The sequence below is a fragment of the Podarcis liolepis genome (genome assembly GCF_965112155.1).
Source record: "Podarcis liolepis genome assembly, chromosome: 10".
NCBI lineage: Eukaryota > Metazoa > Chordata > Lepidosauria > Squamata > Lacertidae > Podarcis > Podarcis liolepis.
In genome coordinates, this window is record NC_139562.1 from 24,246,898 (window position 1) to 24,262,745 (window position 15,848).

General features: G+C 41.7%; 1 protein-coding gene across 2 annotated transcripts in view; it reads right to left on the reverse strand.

Annotated features, from left to right (window-relative positions):
• Positions 1-6,395: 6,395 nt before the first annotated feature.
• The window catches only part of IGF1 (insulin like growth factor 1), a 64,604-nt gene continuing 55,151 nt past the window's right edge, over positions 6,396-15,848 (reverse strand). Inside the window, exons 5-6 of one of the 2 annotated variants that reach the window (XM_083462111.1) lie at positions 13,182-15,836; positions 6,396-12,465 (exon numbers count right to left, since the gene is read on the reverse strand). In XM_083462111.1, the coding sequence (XP_083318237.1) occupies positions 15,776-15,836 (61 nt within the window). In that variant the 3' untranslated portion in view covers positions 6,396-12,465; positions 13,182-15,775. The remainder of the gene's footprint in view (positions 12,466-13,181; positions 15,837-15,848) is intronic. The other variant, XM_083462112.1, reaches the window with a different exon arrangement.

The following is a 15,848-nucleotide window of genomic DNA, read 5'->3' on the forward strand; positions in this document are numbered from 1 at the left end:
TGGTCTGGAGAGTGGTCATGAAGTGCAGTGACTGAGTCGTGTGCTGCCTTCATCCTGTAAACCAGGGGTCAGCAACCTTTTTCTGCTGTGGGCCAGTCCACCGTCCCTCAGAGCATGTGGTGGGCCGGACTATATTTTGAAAAAAATAATGAACGAATTCCTATGCCCCACAAATAACCCAGAGATGCATTTTAAATAAAAGGACATATTCTACTCATGTAAAAACATGCTGATTCCCGGACTGTCCATGGGCCTGAATGAGAAGGCGATTGGGCTGCATCTGGCCCATGGGCCTTAGGTTGCCTACCCCTGCCATAAACTGAGTATTGATCAGGTGAAGGTAGAAAACCTGGATGGATGGTCCAGAGCAGTAGCTAGCATGAAAACCTACAAGGAGACATGCACATGAATTGTGATTTTTCAGGAGACCAATGAGCAGGGGAGTCAACAAGCTGATCATGACTCAGCTTGTTTGTGAACACAGCACACACACTATTATTATTATTATTTATTATTATTACCTTGGATAGGACTGAGATTTTATCACTGTGGTTCCTGTACTAGGCTTCCCTGGTGATGCAATGAGGAAGAATATCCCAAGGTAATCCTCTAGGCCTGCCTTTGAAACCAGTAACACCTGGCATTGAGATATAAATTTTCAAAGCATGCTAGAATCCAATCCAATTTCATTTTGCTTAATTATAATTTCCTAATGCCATGGGAGGAAGCTTGTCCCGGATGCTTAAGAACATCAGTGCTTGTGGCCATGCCATGATTATGCTGACGACAACTGTGTAAACCTCCCTAGTTAACCTGGAAGTGGCCCAAATTGGCTGTAGTCACAGAAAATAATATATAGTCTCAGAGCTGTGTGAGAACAGCTCCCCAGAGCTTATAGCCAGGTCAGTTTGACTTGGGCTACAGACCAGACTGCTAAAAGCATACTTATTACAGCGACAAAGTCTTATAAACCCCACCCAAATGACAGAAATGGAGGGGTGGCGGGAAGCAAGGTTGCTAAAAATAATCCTACATTTTATAGAAATCTCCTCTTACAGACTGAATAGTTACTGTTTAACGTTTATTCTGTATATCCAGTATGCAGGCTGTAAGAAGCTGTAAGAAGCTAAAGCAGTGCCACCGATGCTAAACAGTAGGCTTTGGGGAATACCAAAGTTTGGCAAAAGTAAATTTTTGCCCCCCTGAGCCTAATGAGACCTGAGCATGCTTGATGACCCTGGATTGTTGACTGACTTGGGGCCAGGTAGTGGTGGCGAAATGGAGCACTGTATAGGAGAGCATGGCTGGCTGACTGGCTGGCTGGAACAGAAGCACTCAGCTCTGCAGCATCTTGTTGTAGATCCCACTTGGGTACACCAACAGCAGTCCTAATATTCTGGATGCTAGTCTTTGTATCTAAAATGGCACCGCCCACACAGATGACAGAGGTTGTTGGGATGGGGGCAACAGGCAGTGCCCCAGCTGGCTCCAGCCACTGGCTGGCAGCCAGGCGATCACCGGTCTCCTTTGGAACAGCATGTCAGCGAAATGAGCCTCTGAAACGTTAAGAGAACTGTGCATGCTCTATCAGCAGAGTGAATAAATCTTCTCACAACGGAAGAGGCAGACAGAGCCATGTGTAAGCATATGTACAGCATTTTTTCCAGCATAGTTCAGGAACAAAGGAAAACATGTCTGCTTCCCTTCGTCTCCAGCAAAACAGCAATACAAAAGCAATATACAAAACAGAAGTTCCCAGCAGACTGTGCTGGAAATGTAAACAGGCATGTGACACACAATAGTCATGCCTGTCCCTTTTAAGGTGGAACGGAACTATATCCTAACAGAGGTGTCACCAGGCTCAGAGGAACCCCAAGATTTACAGAAGTGTACAAAATCTTAAGGAAAAAAACCCTAAGGGGAGACCTCTCCAATAGCCTAATGAAGATTGAACATGCTCAGTGACCTCTGCTGATGCCGACAGTGGGATGGGGATAAAATAGAAAACTGGGGGTGGGGGCAGGGTAACAAACCCTGAACAGGGAGCACTCCATATGGCATCATTTTGCTGCCCGTCTCACTTGCTTCTTCTGCCAGGAGATTGAGGCATGATGTCACCTACCCCAATACAGAAAGTCTATTGTTCTTCCATAGCCGTCTGCCTTTATGATTATAGTCAGTAGATCAGGCACCATGCTAAGATATTAGCACTGTAACTGTCATGCTGGAAGGGAACAACAGGAAGAGTAAAGCACTTGGGCCTCCTTCCGAATAGAAAGGCTCCCTAGTCCAAAAAGCTTTTGACTTCCACATAGGCTGCAAACGCTATCATTACAATCAGTACCAATTGTTTCTGGCTCATTCTGCATCTGTGGAATGACAGCTGGTTGTTTCCCCCGCTCTACAAATCAGCATCAAAGTCATTTCGAGGACAGCTTGGCTTGAAACTTCTGCCCATGGAATTCAGCTTTCCTGCAAAATGAGAATGTCAGGAGAGAATTTCTTTGAACTGAATTCAAGTTAGACACCAATGCATTTCTAAGACTCAAGGTGCTGGGGAAACAAGACTGCAGCTCCTGCAGAGGGTGATCAAGGCTGCTTAAGTGCTGGACCTTCTCACCCCTGAAACTGGCCCCTTAATCTAGTTTTGTTGGGTGGGGGTAGCAGCTGCCACACATTGTCAGAGGACTGCTCTTTGTGATTGTACAGAAGCTTCAGTTTGACACACAATGGGTGTCTGAATGATGGAAGGATGGCTTTATGGTACTTATGCATGGGTTTTAATTTCTTTAGGTTGTGATCTATGCGTACCCAGGAATAAGATCCACTGAAGTCAGTGGAGCCTACTTCTGAGCAGGCGTGCATAAGATAAGGTTTACCAGACGTCCCTGTTTCTCGGAGGCAGTCCCAGGATTTACAAATCAGTCCCCTGACAAAATCCTATCATTCCTGCTGAGGTTGAAAAGTGTCCCCGAGTTCATTGAAAAAAATCTGGTAACCTTAGCATAAGATTGCTCTGATCATTACTGGGTTGTGACTAATGATAGCTTTGTACTAGTGGAAAGTGTGCCTCTTTGTGCAAGGTGTGGCAACCTGTTTCTGTTGAGCCAGAAGCTGGTCGTGAGGATAGGGGACTTTCAAAAACAGTGTAGGATGTGAAGGGCTTCTGTGGGTAGGGGAGGAGGAATGAAAATCACTGTTCTGTGAGTGGAAAACTCTTTTCACTAAATAAGAGAGCCATGTTTCCTTGTGAACAACCTTCTGGGGCCACATGCTAGGCTGGGAAAATGAATGAATGTGATTCTTATCTCTATTACACTACATTCCAGTCACACAAAACTTAAAAGATTTACACACACACACACACACACACACACACACACACACACACCTATCTGTGTACACAGTTCTTCATCCAGGCAATCAAGACATATTCCAGGCACAAAGCGCTTCAGTCCCATGGTCCAGGGAGAGTCTGAGGGCCCCATGGAGAGGTTTGGAGGGCCACATCTAGGCCCTGGGACTGAGGTTTTCTATCCCTGCAGTAACGCCAAGGCACTGTAGAATGTAACCTCCTGGTTTTAGGATTTAGGTAGAACAGCTCTAAGTATTTATCCATGCTTCCTCCCTCAAATAATTGGCTGAGATAAAAATGATGAAGTGGGATACAGATAACCTAGCTTTAGAATATGAAGAAATGTGTTTACAAAACTGCAGCTCCCTGGGCCAAAGTTGATGTGATGTTAAATGTATTATTGCATTAAAAATGTAAGTAGCCATGCATGTGTGTATGGGGGGGGGGAGAGAGAGAGACATAGGATCGTGACTGCAATGCAGAGTGGGAAGAGATGTAAGTATTTTGACAGACAAAGAAATTTTGTGGAGATGAATTTTTCAGTTGTTTTAAGCTAGAAGCTGGCACCTAGTCCCAAACTGTTGGTACTGAAGAGAATGCAATCAAAAAAGTTGATAGAATGGATTGTGGAAACTATCTCTTTATTAGCTGCAGTTGGCAAAATTCTTGCAAGGATTTTAGGAAACCATCTCCCAACTATATCCAAGGCCACCCTTCCTGAATCCCAAAATGCTTTTCAACCTTCTAGGGAGGGATAGTGGACATGATTTTCACCGCTCGACAGCTTCAAGAAAAATGCAGAGAGCAAAACCAATCCCTGTATATGGCGTTTATTGACCTGACTAAGGCCTTCAGCACTATAAATCGTAATGCTCTGTGGACTGTCCTTCTGAAAATCGGCTGCCTGGATAAATTTGTGAACATTCTTCGGCTCCTCCATGATAATGTGGCAGAAACAATTGTGGATAACAATGGCTGTCAAAGTGAACCATTCACAGTGGGATCAGGTGTTAAACAGGGATGTATCATCGCTCCAACTCTAATATTTTCATTGCCATGATCCTACACATTGTCAATGTAAACTGGGGTAGAAATCATATATTGAACAGATGGAAAGCTCCTTAACTTGAGTAGACTGAAAGCAAAGAGTAAGGTTACCATAACTTACGTCATAGAGTTTCAATATGCTGATGACAACGTAGTGTGTGCTCACTTAGAGGATGACCTCCAAACCATCCTAAATATCTTCGCAGAAGCTTACGAAAAGCTTGGCCTATCTCTCAACATCCCAAAAACCAAAGTGCAGTATCAACAAGCACAAAACAACCCCTTTGCAGTGCCACAAATCCAACTTAATGGTGTAACGCTGTAACGTTGGAAAATGTCAATCATTTTTCCTATCTGGGCAGTTATCTTTCCACAAGGGTTGACACTGATGCCGAAATCCAGCATCGCCTGAGCTCTGTGAATGCAGCTTTCTCCTGATGGAAGTGCAGAGTGTTTAAGGACTGGTACATTCACAGGGAAACAAAAATGCTTGTTTCCAAAGCTATTGAACTACCAATCTTACTGTACACTTGTGAAACATGGACCACTTATAAACCCCATCTCCAACTCCTTGAAAGATTCCATCAACGGTGTCTGAAAATTTTTACATATCACTTGGGAAGACAGGCGAACTAATGTCAGTATACTGGAAGAAGCAAAGATCACCAGTGTTGAAGCAATGATTCTTCAACATCAACTTTGTGGGACTGGTCATGTTGAGTGGATGCCTGATTATTGTCTTCCAAAGCAACTACTCTATTCTGAACTTAAAAATGGAAAGTGTAATGCTGGTGGTCAACAAAAGAGGTTTGAAGACTCTTTCAAGGCAAATCTTTAACAATGTAATATAAACACCAACAATTGAGAAACATTGGCCTGCAATCGCTCCAGTTGGAAAACAGCCTTTACCAAAGGTGTCATGGACTTTGAAGACACTCAAACTCAGGACGAAAGGGAGAAATGGGTTAAAAGGAAGACGTGTTTGGCAAACCCTCACCATGATCAACTCCTGCCCAGAAACCTATGTCCCCACTGTGGAAGGACATGTGGATCTAGAATTGGCCTCCAAAGTCATCTGTGGACACACCATTAAGACTGTGCTCATGGAAGACAATCTTACTCAGCTACAAGTGGTTGCCAAAGAAGAAGACCAATGGTGGGTAACCGTTTTTGGCCTGAGGGCCTCTTTCAACCTTGGTCAACCCTCCAGTGGCCACATTCTGGCACTGAGTGTGGCCACTCCAATAAGAATGGAAAGATCTGTCAATATCAGTTCACTCAGTTTCTCATTTTCCCAATCTTAAATTCCACATTTGTGCAGCAGTTTGCAGTTTTAAAGAAAAGAAAAGAAAAACACTGTACTGTATTGTTAGTGAATTTTTTCCCTAATAAACACATTTGGGATGCAGTTTTGACTAATGTGCACCTTTTTGCAAGCAGTTTCTCTTAATATACTGCATGTTATTTTCACTAATATATTCATTTTTATGCATACGTTCCCCTAACATATGTATTTTTTGTTAACATTGGTCATGTTTTTGTTTCACTTTAAAGGAGGGGTGAATAATCTTTTTGTGTGTGTGTGGTTTTTTTTTTGCCTCTGAAGGTTGCATTCCCTTGGGAGTAATATGTCAGATTCTGCATACCATCAGTTAGCAGGGCTGGAGCCACTCCATACCCTTTCTTACACAGCACTGATTTATTTGCACAGGCATACAAGGATGCGCTCCATTCATTCTCACTCACACAGCCTCCAGCCTCCATTCATCTATCATCCATTCATCCCACACCCCTTCTCTCGCTTTCTAAAGGGGGGGGGGGCAGGAGAAAGAAAGAGTGTGGGTGGTGATAACTTAAGAGAGAGAGCACTGATTATCTTAATTTAAGATCACCAGCCAACACTCTTTCTGTGTTTTCTCTCACATGTGCAGAGCCTGAGTCTAAAGCAATTGCTTTATAGCCAAAGAAGTCAGAGCTATCCTAGAGCAAGAAAGATGCTTAGCACAGTTATGTTTATTAACCATTATTCTTTATTAGACCTCACAGAGGTGTCAACTATACATACAAATACATTAGAAAGATACCCTCTTACAGTAATGTTTCACATTTTGGACTGGATCTCAAGAGGGAGCAAACAGTTCAGTACATTCTACCAACCTAAGGTTGCCATAGTCTTTATTTTATTATACAGTGTGACCAAGCCCTTTTTTATTTTTTTACTGCATCAGTGGATATTTAGAAAAACAAACAATGAAAACCAGACAACTAGCTCTTGAGATCTTTTGGACCTATCATGATAAATGCATATAAAGAGCTTTTTAAGAAGCATGAATACACTATTGGTTTATGGATCAATGTTTACCGGGTTAGAAAGTTTGCACAGAGTGGGGGACATGGCTAAATGGTTCTGAGGTACCTGTGAAATAGTAAGATCGGTTTTTTCTTTTCGCAAGCACTAAAACCTTCATTACTTGGCATTCCTGTGTATCTGTGGAAAGCTTACCAGTGCTAAATGGGGAGAATAATGGGGTGAGTTCTACTGTTGAAGTAGTTGTTTGAGTGGGGTGGGGGGTTCTGCAACACACTGATGTTACATACACAGTATGAAATATTATTTACTTGTCATTAGGTCATGACAGTTTGCATTTTGAATGAGCACAGGGAAAATAAAAACTGTACAAATCCAAATATTTACAGCCCAATCTACAAAGCATTGTGCTGGTGCATTGCCCATCTATCTCAGTACGACATATGCCGCCAAAGTGTTTCAAGGATTATGGACTTTTTTTGGTGTGTGGGAGGAGCGGACAGGGTGAGCAAATGATGTCTCTCATCATGGTTTTTGCTTATATGCTTGCCGTCAATAGCCTTCAGTAGTGAATTTATATGAATTCAAGTGCCCACATACAACCATGCTTGTATAATCTAAACCCTGAGGTTGCACATACCTTTTCTTAAGATGTAAGTGGGCCAGTTCATGTTCTGATGTTGACCATACTCTTAATTTAAGGTAAGTGGGCCAGCTCATATTTTTGTTTGGAAGAATTGCATTGTGGAAAACAAATGAATATTAATCTCAACATTTAGCACTTGGGCAGCTAAGTAACTAAAAATACATATAAGCTAGATGGCTAATTATGACATTCTAGCTTTGCAGAGGGTCACTTATCCAGGTATCAGTCAGTCCTTGATCCTGTTGTCTTATAGATTAGATTATGCTGGACTCGTACGGAAAAATATCGGCTGGAGGCATACTGGAAATGTGCATTTAGTTTTGTTGTTAGCTGTGCCTCTAGAGATGTACGGTACTTATAACAAGCATGTGGTACTTCAAAGTCTCCCAGAACTATGTGAAACACTTCACCACATTCTGATTGTTTTTTTTAAAGCAGCATATGTCCTTTCCCACTAAGGAATCTTGTTTTTGGCTCGCAAAACCTATTCAGGAAAAAACATGCTGTAACACACCAGCTGGTTGCTTCAGTTGCTTCGTTACTCTCCTTGGGTCACAATTGATTTCCATCACTGGAATTGGTTAGAAATGCATCAGAGTCACTCTGTCATACCTCAAAGTAAAAGTTGTTCTCATTTACTGTATAGTGTAAGGAAGCTTGCCCTTGTGTAAGTTTGATGCAGGCAAGTTCCTTGCTTAAGGCTCCAGTCCTCAATGGGGCTTGTGCCGGCGGAGCGCTTTGGGGATTGGGCTGCAAGTGGAAATAAACCTAAATTACAAAACAGTTTTGGTAGACTGCTTACAACAGGCATTTAAGCTAATGGATCGATTACAAGAAAGTAGCAACAACAATTAAGGCGTGCAAAATCATGTACATGCATGGAGCCTCCCCCCTCCCCAGCACACAACCTTGGCTAGCAAAGACATGTTCAAAGTGCTCTATCCCCGTAAATTTCATTCTGCAATAGCAAAGTGCTGTTCATAAATTAAGGGCAATGGAGTACTGCATTTTCTCCTTTGCAAGTAAAAAAGGAAAGGTCTCATTAGGCAGGATTTGGACATAGGCTGCGGCCCACAGGCCAATGAAATAGGACCACCATAGCCATTTTGGGCACATGAAGTTCTGCAAGCTCAAGTAAAGCTTTCTTTGCCACTGCTGATGTTGGGAGCATCCAACTAAACACCTGTGTTAGGTTACATCTTGGCCATCAGCAGCTCCATTCCTTTCCATGAATTGAGGAAATGTTCTGCATATGTAGTATGGATTCCCACTGATGTGCACAGATTATTTGCAGCCATGAAGGAGAATAGGGGCCACTTCTGCACATGTGAGGCTCCAGGTTGTGTGAGTCCAGTACCTTCAGTGAAATATGTATGAATGTACTCAAAACTGGGCATCCATCTCTATCTACAGTCATCGTGCTATGTGTATTGCCACATTAAGCATTGAAATGATCCATCAGTGCCATTGAGTACCAATAACAATCCCTATTGATGTAAGTGAAGCAGGGCAATTCAACCAACACTAAAGTTTTCTGGTTTAATGCTGTTGTAGCTTAGTTTGAGGAATTATGTAATTTAAAAAGAGAGAGAGATAAAGCAAATAATAAATTAAAAAATGAATGAATGAATGAAAAACATATTTTCAGACATGGGTACCATATGGTTATACTTCTTAAGGGTCCAGGATTGGCTGTGGCTCCTTGTCATGTACCCTAGGCATATACCCTTTAGAAAACCTAAGTCTGCTTCTTTTAATGTGGGAAAATGCTACTTTATATTGAAAGTCAACACTTTCAAGTGCCATTATTTTCCTCCCATAATGAAAGTAGGATGACTCCTCATGCCAAGCATATGTTGCCAAATTCCGCATGCAAGTTGTACATAACCTATAGCCTTACTTTTAAGGTTACTTAGCCACAAAACCACCCCATTTAGTGACCATTATAAAATGAACAGGCTTTCTTAGCAAAGCAAGACATTATTCAGGAGCAGCCCAAAAAAAGAAAAGAAAAAGAAAAGAAATTTAATGATTTTCAGCAAGAAGTGCATCAAGCAACATTTCACACATTAATTCAGTCAGTCTTTCTTCAATGTTTCCCCCCCTTTTATAATGTTTTTGATTATGCATCAGATAGTCTGCATCCTTGGACTTAAGTTTATTGGTGGCCAATTATCAGTAGATCTATTTGGTATCTACTCATTGGTATCTGTGAAATTTAAACACAGAGGTAGGGTGTCAACCCCAATATTATGTGCAGTTATAGCAGCAAATAAGCAAGTTAGAAGTAGACCTGTGAAACATCTGGGCCCGTGTTAATATCTGGTATTAGGATCTAAACTGGGAAATCATGGCAACGCTATAGAGTAGTGAGCAATACTATGCCAGAAAAGAAAGACCACAAGAATAAACAGTGGTTTGGATCCTGGCAAAGTCATGCTATGGTCCTGTTTTAAAAGTTAATCATGACAAATATTCCACATTGATTTCAATGGGATCTAATTATGACTGCACACCGAATTGACAGGGAGACATTTTGAAAAAGGTTGCTGTATGCAAATCATGGTGGCCACTTGCACAATTTCCCAAAGTCAATTGCATGGGTAACCAGATGTATGAACAGGAGGTAGAGGTAGAGGTAGAGGTGTAACTGTGGTCTAACAGGGCTGCAACTAACAAGCAGCACAAGGTAAATTTTCCTTATTGTCTGAAACAGGATGTCCCTGCAGCCAAGGGCCCTTTCCAAATAGTCCAGGTTTGTTGTTGTTGTTGTTGTTGTAGTAGTAAGCATAGGATTAACAGTAGTCCCATTCTCCATTATGACCTCGTTTTCTGTGTAATTGGAGTGGGGTTGCCTAGCAAAAACATATTGAAAGAGACATGTATTCGACTGCTGGAGAGCAGGAGTGCACAGCTGGTGTGTGTGAGACAAAGTAAACCGAGAGAGAGAGAGAGAGTTTTCAAAAATGGTACCAGTGAGCAGAGAAGGAACGTGCATGGCTAGGTGTTGTGATGTCACAGTGACCATTCAATAGATGGCTGTGGTAGTAGCACAGCAAAGTTATCCAAGAAGTGCTAGTGAACGAAACACATGTTTTTGAAGTGTTGGTTATGTCTGGTTTGCAAATATAAGGCTGTGCTGATACATTTCAGTGAAAACAGCTACAGCATAAGATTTCTGAAAATAAATAATGCAAGTGAGAAGCAGAAAGTTGTGGTTATGTTGCAGGTTATTGAAAAGTGGATTTTTTTTCTTCAAAACATGCACCCTTCATGCAATTAGTATGGAGCTAGATACAGATGTTAGTATATCTCTAAGGTAGCATGATAGAGCTATCAATGTCCAAGGGCACATATGTTAATTTCTCCTGTCCATATTGTAGTTGTGTATGTGCCATGTAATAAATGGCAAGAGAGACAGCATAGCTCAGTGGTTCAGAAGGTGCCAGGTTCAATCCCTAGCATCTCCAGGTAAAAAGATAAGGTAGCGAGGAGAAAATAGCTCCCTCTTTGAGACCCCGCAGAGCTTCTGCCTGTCAGACAAAACAATACTGGGCTAGTTGGACCAAGAGTATGATTTGGTATAATATAACTTCATAAGTATGTTTTAAATTTCAAGTTTCACACACCCCTTCAAATATTGTCTTGGAGGGAATTAAGGAGAGACTCCAATCGCCTTGTTTAGAATTTTCAGAAATGAGTTTGTAAAACAGAAGCCACTTGGGAAGGTGGCAAAATCTAATCGTGCTTTAAACATTTGGATGACTAGAGACTGTAGTGACCTGGCCAGCAACTCACTTTCTTGGAGAGCTACTTTTATGAGGGATGGTTGGCCAGCTCAGCATCTATGGGCTAGGTTTAGCCCAAGTGTCTCCTGTGGCAATGTGGGACAGAGAAAGTAAAGATGTGCACTATGAACAGTGTTTGTTGAATTATTCTGCCTTCAAGCATGTGAAAAACTATTGGCCCTGATCCAGCAGTTGTGACTAAATCACATTAAAGCAACAGGTCTTCAGCTAGTTTATGAGACTAACTTGTCACAATTAACTTGAAGTCAGCTGGAACCACTATCTGTGCCTAGCCTCAATCTTTCAAGGGAAATGAAAATATTGTCTAGTTGTGTCTTTGTTAGAGTGGTATCTCTATATTGTATTATATGTAGTCAAGTTTCAGATATTCTTATAACCTCCTTCATGTAAAAGTCAAAGAGAAAAAAATTGTACACAAGATACTGTGTTTGAGCAATGATAGTCCTTGTAGGATACTGTAATATTATGATAAGCAAAAATGTCTATTGCAGGATTAAAATGAATATAGGTTTGCATTTAGGATTTGTTTTTCCTTCAAGACAGGAATTTGATTTACACGATTTACCAAATGGTGTTTCTTTATAGTTAATGGCTTGTGAGAAAAGTCACCAATGAAGACTTGTGACTTGTTAAATAGAGCAAAAAATCCTAATCCCCCTTTTAAAAATAATCATCAAATGCACAGGCATTTAAACTAAAGAAGCCATTTGAAACCAGAACAACGGAAAGTCTCTTTGAATAAACTATAAAATGTACGGCATACTTGTTTGAACTGCAATGATATTTTTAAAAGAGGAATCAGTGGTATATATTGTGTCTTTAATAAATTACTACAATTCATTTCCAGGCTAAAAGTAGTTTTGAAACACATTAAATAGACTGAATATACTTTCATCAGAACAATTTCCCCCCTATCTAAACGCAAAGAATCTCCAGTCAGATTTAACTTTCATTTAAAAAGAACCATAAAGGTCTCATTTTTGCACATTTTGATGTTTGTGAAAACCATATAAAGTTTTTCTTTTTTAAAAAAAAATCACACATACAGACTCAATGCATGCACACAATTTCAGTTTCACAGAATGCTAGCCATATATTTTCAACTCTTTCTCAAAAGCTACAGAATATGTCACTTCTTCTCCCCACCCCCATTAGAAATGGATGTTTTTTTTAATTTTCACTTCAAGGCATTTTTTTTTTAAAAAAATAGCTGTGATTTGTACCTAAACCGATTTCTCTATAAATATACGTTTTATGTTTGTGGGCCTACCCTTGAGTTATCTGTTATAGATAAAATAAACTCAATACAGTGGTACCTCGGTGTCAGGGAACTGCCATCGGAGGAACAGGTGGGGAAAGGGCTCACGGAGGCTGGGAGGGACTCAGCAGCGGAAGCAGGGACCAGCAGGGGGAGAGGTGAGTCTCTGGAGGAAAGTCTCACGGAGGCTGAGAGAGACTCAGCAGCTAAAGCAGGAACTAGCAGGGTGAGAGGTGGATCTCTGAGGGAAAGCGAGCAAGAGGGAGGGCTCAGGGACACGTCCAGCGAGAACAGTGGGGAGGTGTCTGAAGCTCCCATAGGGAGACCCATTCCTCGCCGGAAGCTGTCACGCCGCGAGTCCCGAAGACGTGTTTCCGTTAAGGAGCTTTTATGCTGGAAGCGCTTCCGAAAACAACCACTGTCGGAATCTGCAAGTGACTAGAGCAGACATGTCTGAGGAGCTCTGTCACAGACAGAGGTTTGTGGAGTTGCACAAACTCTGAGGGACTACGATTTTACGCACAAGCAGCTCATCATCCCATCACACTCGGGTTACATACGCTTCAGGTTACAAACGCTTCAGGTTACAGACTCCTCTAACCCAGAAATAGTGCTTCAGGTTAAGAACTTTGCTTTGGGATGAGAACAGAAATCGTGCTCCGGCAGCGCAGCAGCAGCAGGAGGCCCCATTAGCTAAAGTGGTGCTTCAGGTTAAGAACAGTTTCAGGTTAAGTACAAACCTCTGGAACCCGAGGTACCACTGTACACTTTTGTCTCAACCAAGCTAAGGAGATCCATACATGTAAGTAGGCTTCTATGCATGAATCACTGGCAAGAAAGAAGTACTGTTTTGGGGGGTCAGGTGTGGGGGACCTTGAATGGGGTAGCTGTGCCCCTGAAGCACCAGGTGTGCAACCTGGGAGTCATTTTGGACTCACAGCTATCCATGAAGGTGCAGGTCAATTCTGTGTCCAAGGCAGCTGTCTCCCAGCTCCATCTGGTACGGAGGTTGAGATACTACCTGCTTGTGAACTGTCTTGCCAGAGTGGTTATCTCTGGTTATCTGGTTAACATGCTCTGGTTATCTCCTGCTTGGACTACTGCAATGCATTCTATGTGTGGGCTACCTCTGAAGGTGACTCGGAAACTACAATTAATCCAGAATGCAGCAGCTATACTGGTGACTGAGAGTAGCTGCGGAGACATATGGTCTTGAAATACCCACATTGGCTCTCAGTACATTTCCGAGCACAATTCAAAGTTTTGGTGCTGACCTTTAAAGCCCTAAACAGCCTCAGCCCAGTATACCTGAAGGAGCATATGCACCTCCATCGTTCAGCCTGGACACTGAGGTCCAGTGCCGAGGGACTTCTGGTGGTTCCCTCACTGCAAGAAGTGAGGTTACAGGGAACCAGGCAAGGGGCCTTCTCAGTAGTGGCACCCTCCCTGTTAACGCCCTCCGATCAAGGAAATAAACAACTATCTGACTTTTAGAAGACATTTGAAGGTAGCCCTGTTTAGGGAAGTTTTTAATGTCTGATGTTTTACAATTTTTTATGTAGTGTAAGCCGCCCAGAGAGGCTGGGGAAACCCAGCCACATGGACGAGGGTATAAATAAAATTATTATTATTATTATTATTATTATTTAGTAGTTCAGGAACCATGGATAGAAAAAGTATTTTTTTTTAATGGCACTCTGTGTTTTAGGACTTCATTCATGCATGCAGAAGGCGCGAGTAAGGCTCAAGTGTGTCTTTCTTGTTGTGTGAAAACACTCCAGGGATTATCACCCTTTGAATGATAATTTGGACTTCTGGTCTTAACCAAGGCCAGGATGAAAGGTTTTTGTAATTTGCTGTAATTAGAATGGATTATATCCATATGGTGACTTTGCCTTAGTGGAAAGTGCCATATTGTATTCTGCTCCAGAGGAACTCTGGAGGAGGTGGTGGACTTAAGTGGGTAAGGGGATTTGAAGAAAATCAAGTGAAAGGTGATTTCCACCAAGGCAATGTAACCACTGCATACAAACAATCCCAATGTTACCCCTGTGCAAGAATGCATGATGCTTTTAATGAGTGGAGGACTGTGCCATGACCCAAAGTTCCACACAGGCATCCTGTCACAAGCACAGTGTCGTCCCCTTCATTAAACAGAATGGGAGCTTATAGGGTGCCCTGGAACACTCACAGGCACACTGGAGCTTCTGAGTGCGGCTTACGGATTTAATCCATTAAGCACTGTTGTATTGCAACATTCATTCATCCCAATGGGGTTAGAGCAGTATCCCTGTATATCCCACCAAAACAAATGGAAATTAAGCTGCAGCAGTACTTAGTAAGCCCTACACTTCTGTTCTGATAATGTGACACCTAACATTAGTATTAATTTTGGCAATTTTATTTTTCTCTCATTTTTTTTTATAAATGTAAGTACTGTCCCAAATCCCCCCCTTTTTAAATGACAAAAAGTTGAAAAATTATGGCTAGGCAAGTTTCTATTTTAAAAAGCAAAATCTATATATCTGTCAATTTATTTTTTTTAAAATATGCATATACTTTCTTTTATAGTTTTTTTTTTTAAGTCAAGTACTTTCTTAAACAAAACAATAGCACCACTTTGGCATAGCTGACCAAATCAGTAAAAGGTAAAGCAAAATTGCTACAGGTCCCCCCTGCCCCCCCCAATCCTTCATTTGTATATCTCTTGCTTGTAAAAATGGAGTATACTTGAATACAGCAGAAGACTTCATATGTAAATACATTCATAGGTTCCAGCCTCCATCCAAAGATATGTAAAAATTACTGCTAGGTACGAATAAAATTGATATCCTTTCAGAGGGCCAACACAAGACTGTTGCAACATCTGAGCCTGTTTTGCATTAAATCTGAGCTTATGCAGCATGATCCTATGCAGAAAGTAAACCTCTCTATGTCCCATTGAACTGAATGCCTTTGTTGATATGGGCAGGTCAGGATTACAATGCAATCCCAGCCCCATTGAGTTGAATGAGACATTCTCCCAGGAAGGGGTGCAGAGAAAGCAAGTGAGGCTTATTTGCACACAGTTACCATACTTATTGCATGCAAGTGTTTTTAGGACAGTCTAAAATTACATGATGTTATTTTATTTATTGGCTTGTTTCCTCACTGTAGTCCTTACTAAAACATTACTGAGTCAAATGATTTGTGGGTTGCTTGCTTCTCACCTTGGCTCCAGTTAGAGTTCCTATTCATGTCACAGTTTAAATAAAGTCTTACGGAGCACCAAGGTAGGCATTGCAATCTTTTTTTTGGGGGGGGGAGTTGAAGGGTAGTACCACCTGGGACTCAAGTTACATAATCAGCAGAATCACATGGTGAGGTTCTTGCTGGACAGTATCATTTTGGAAATACTCTGGGCACGGAATACCCTGCAAACGAAA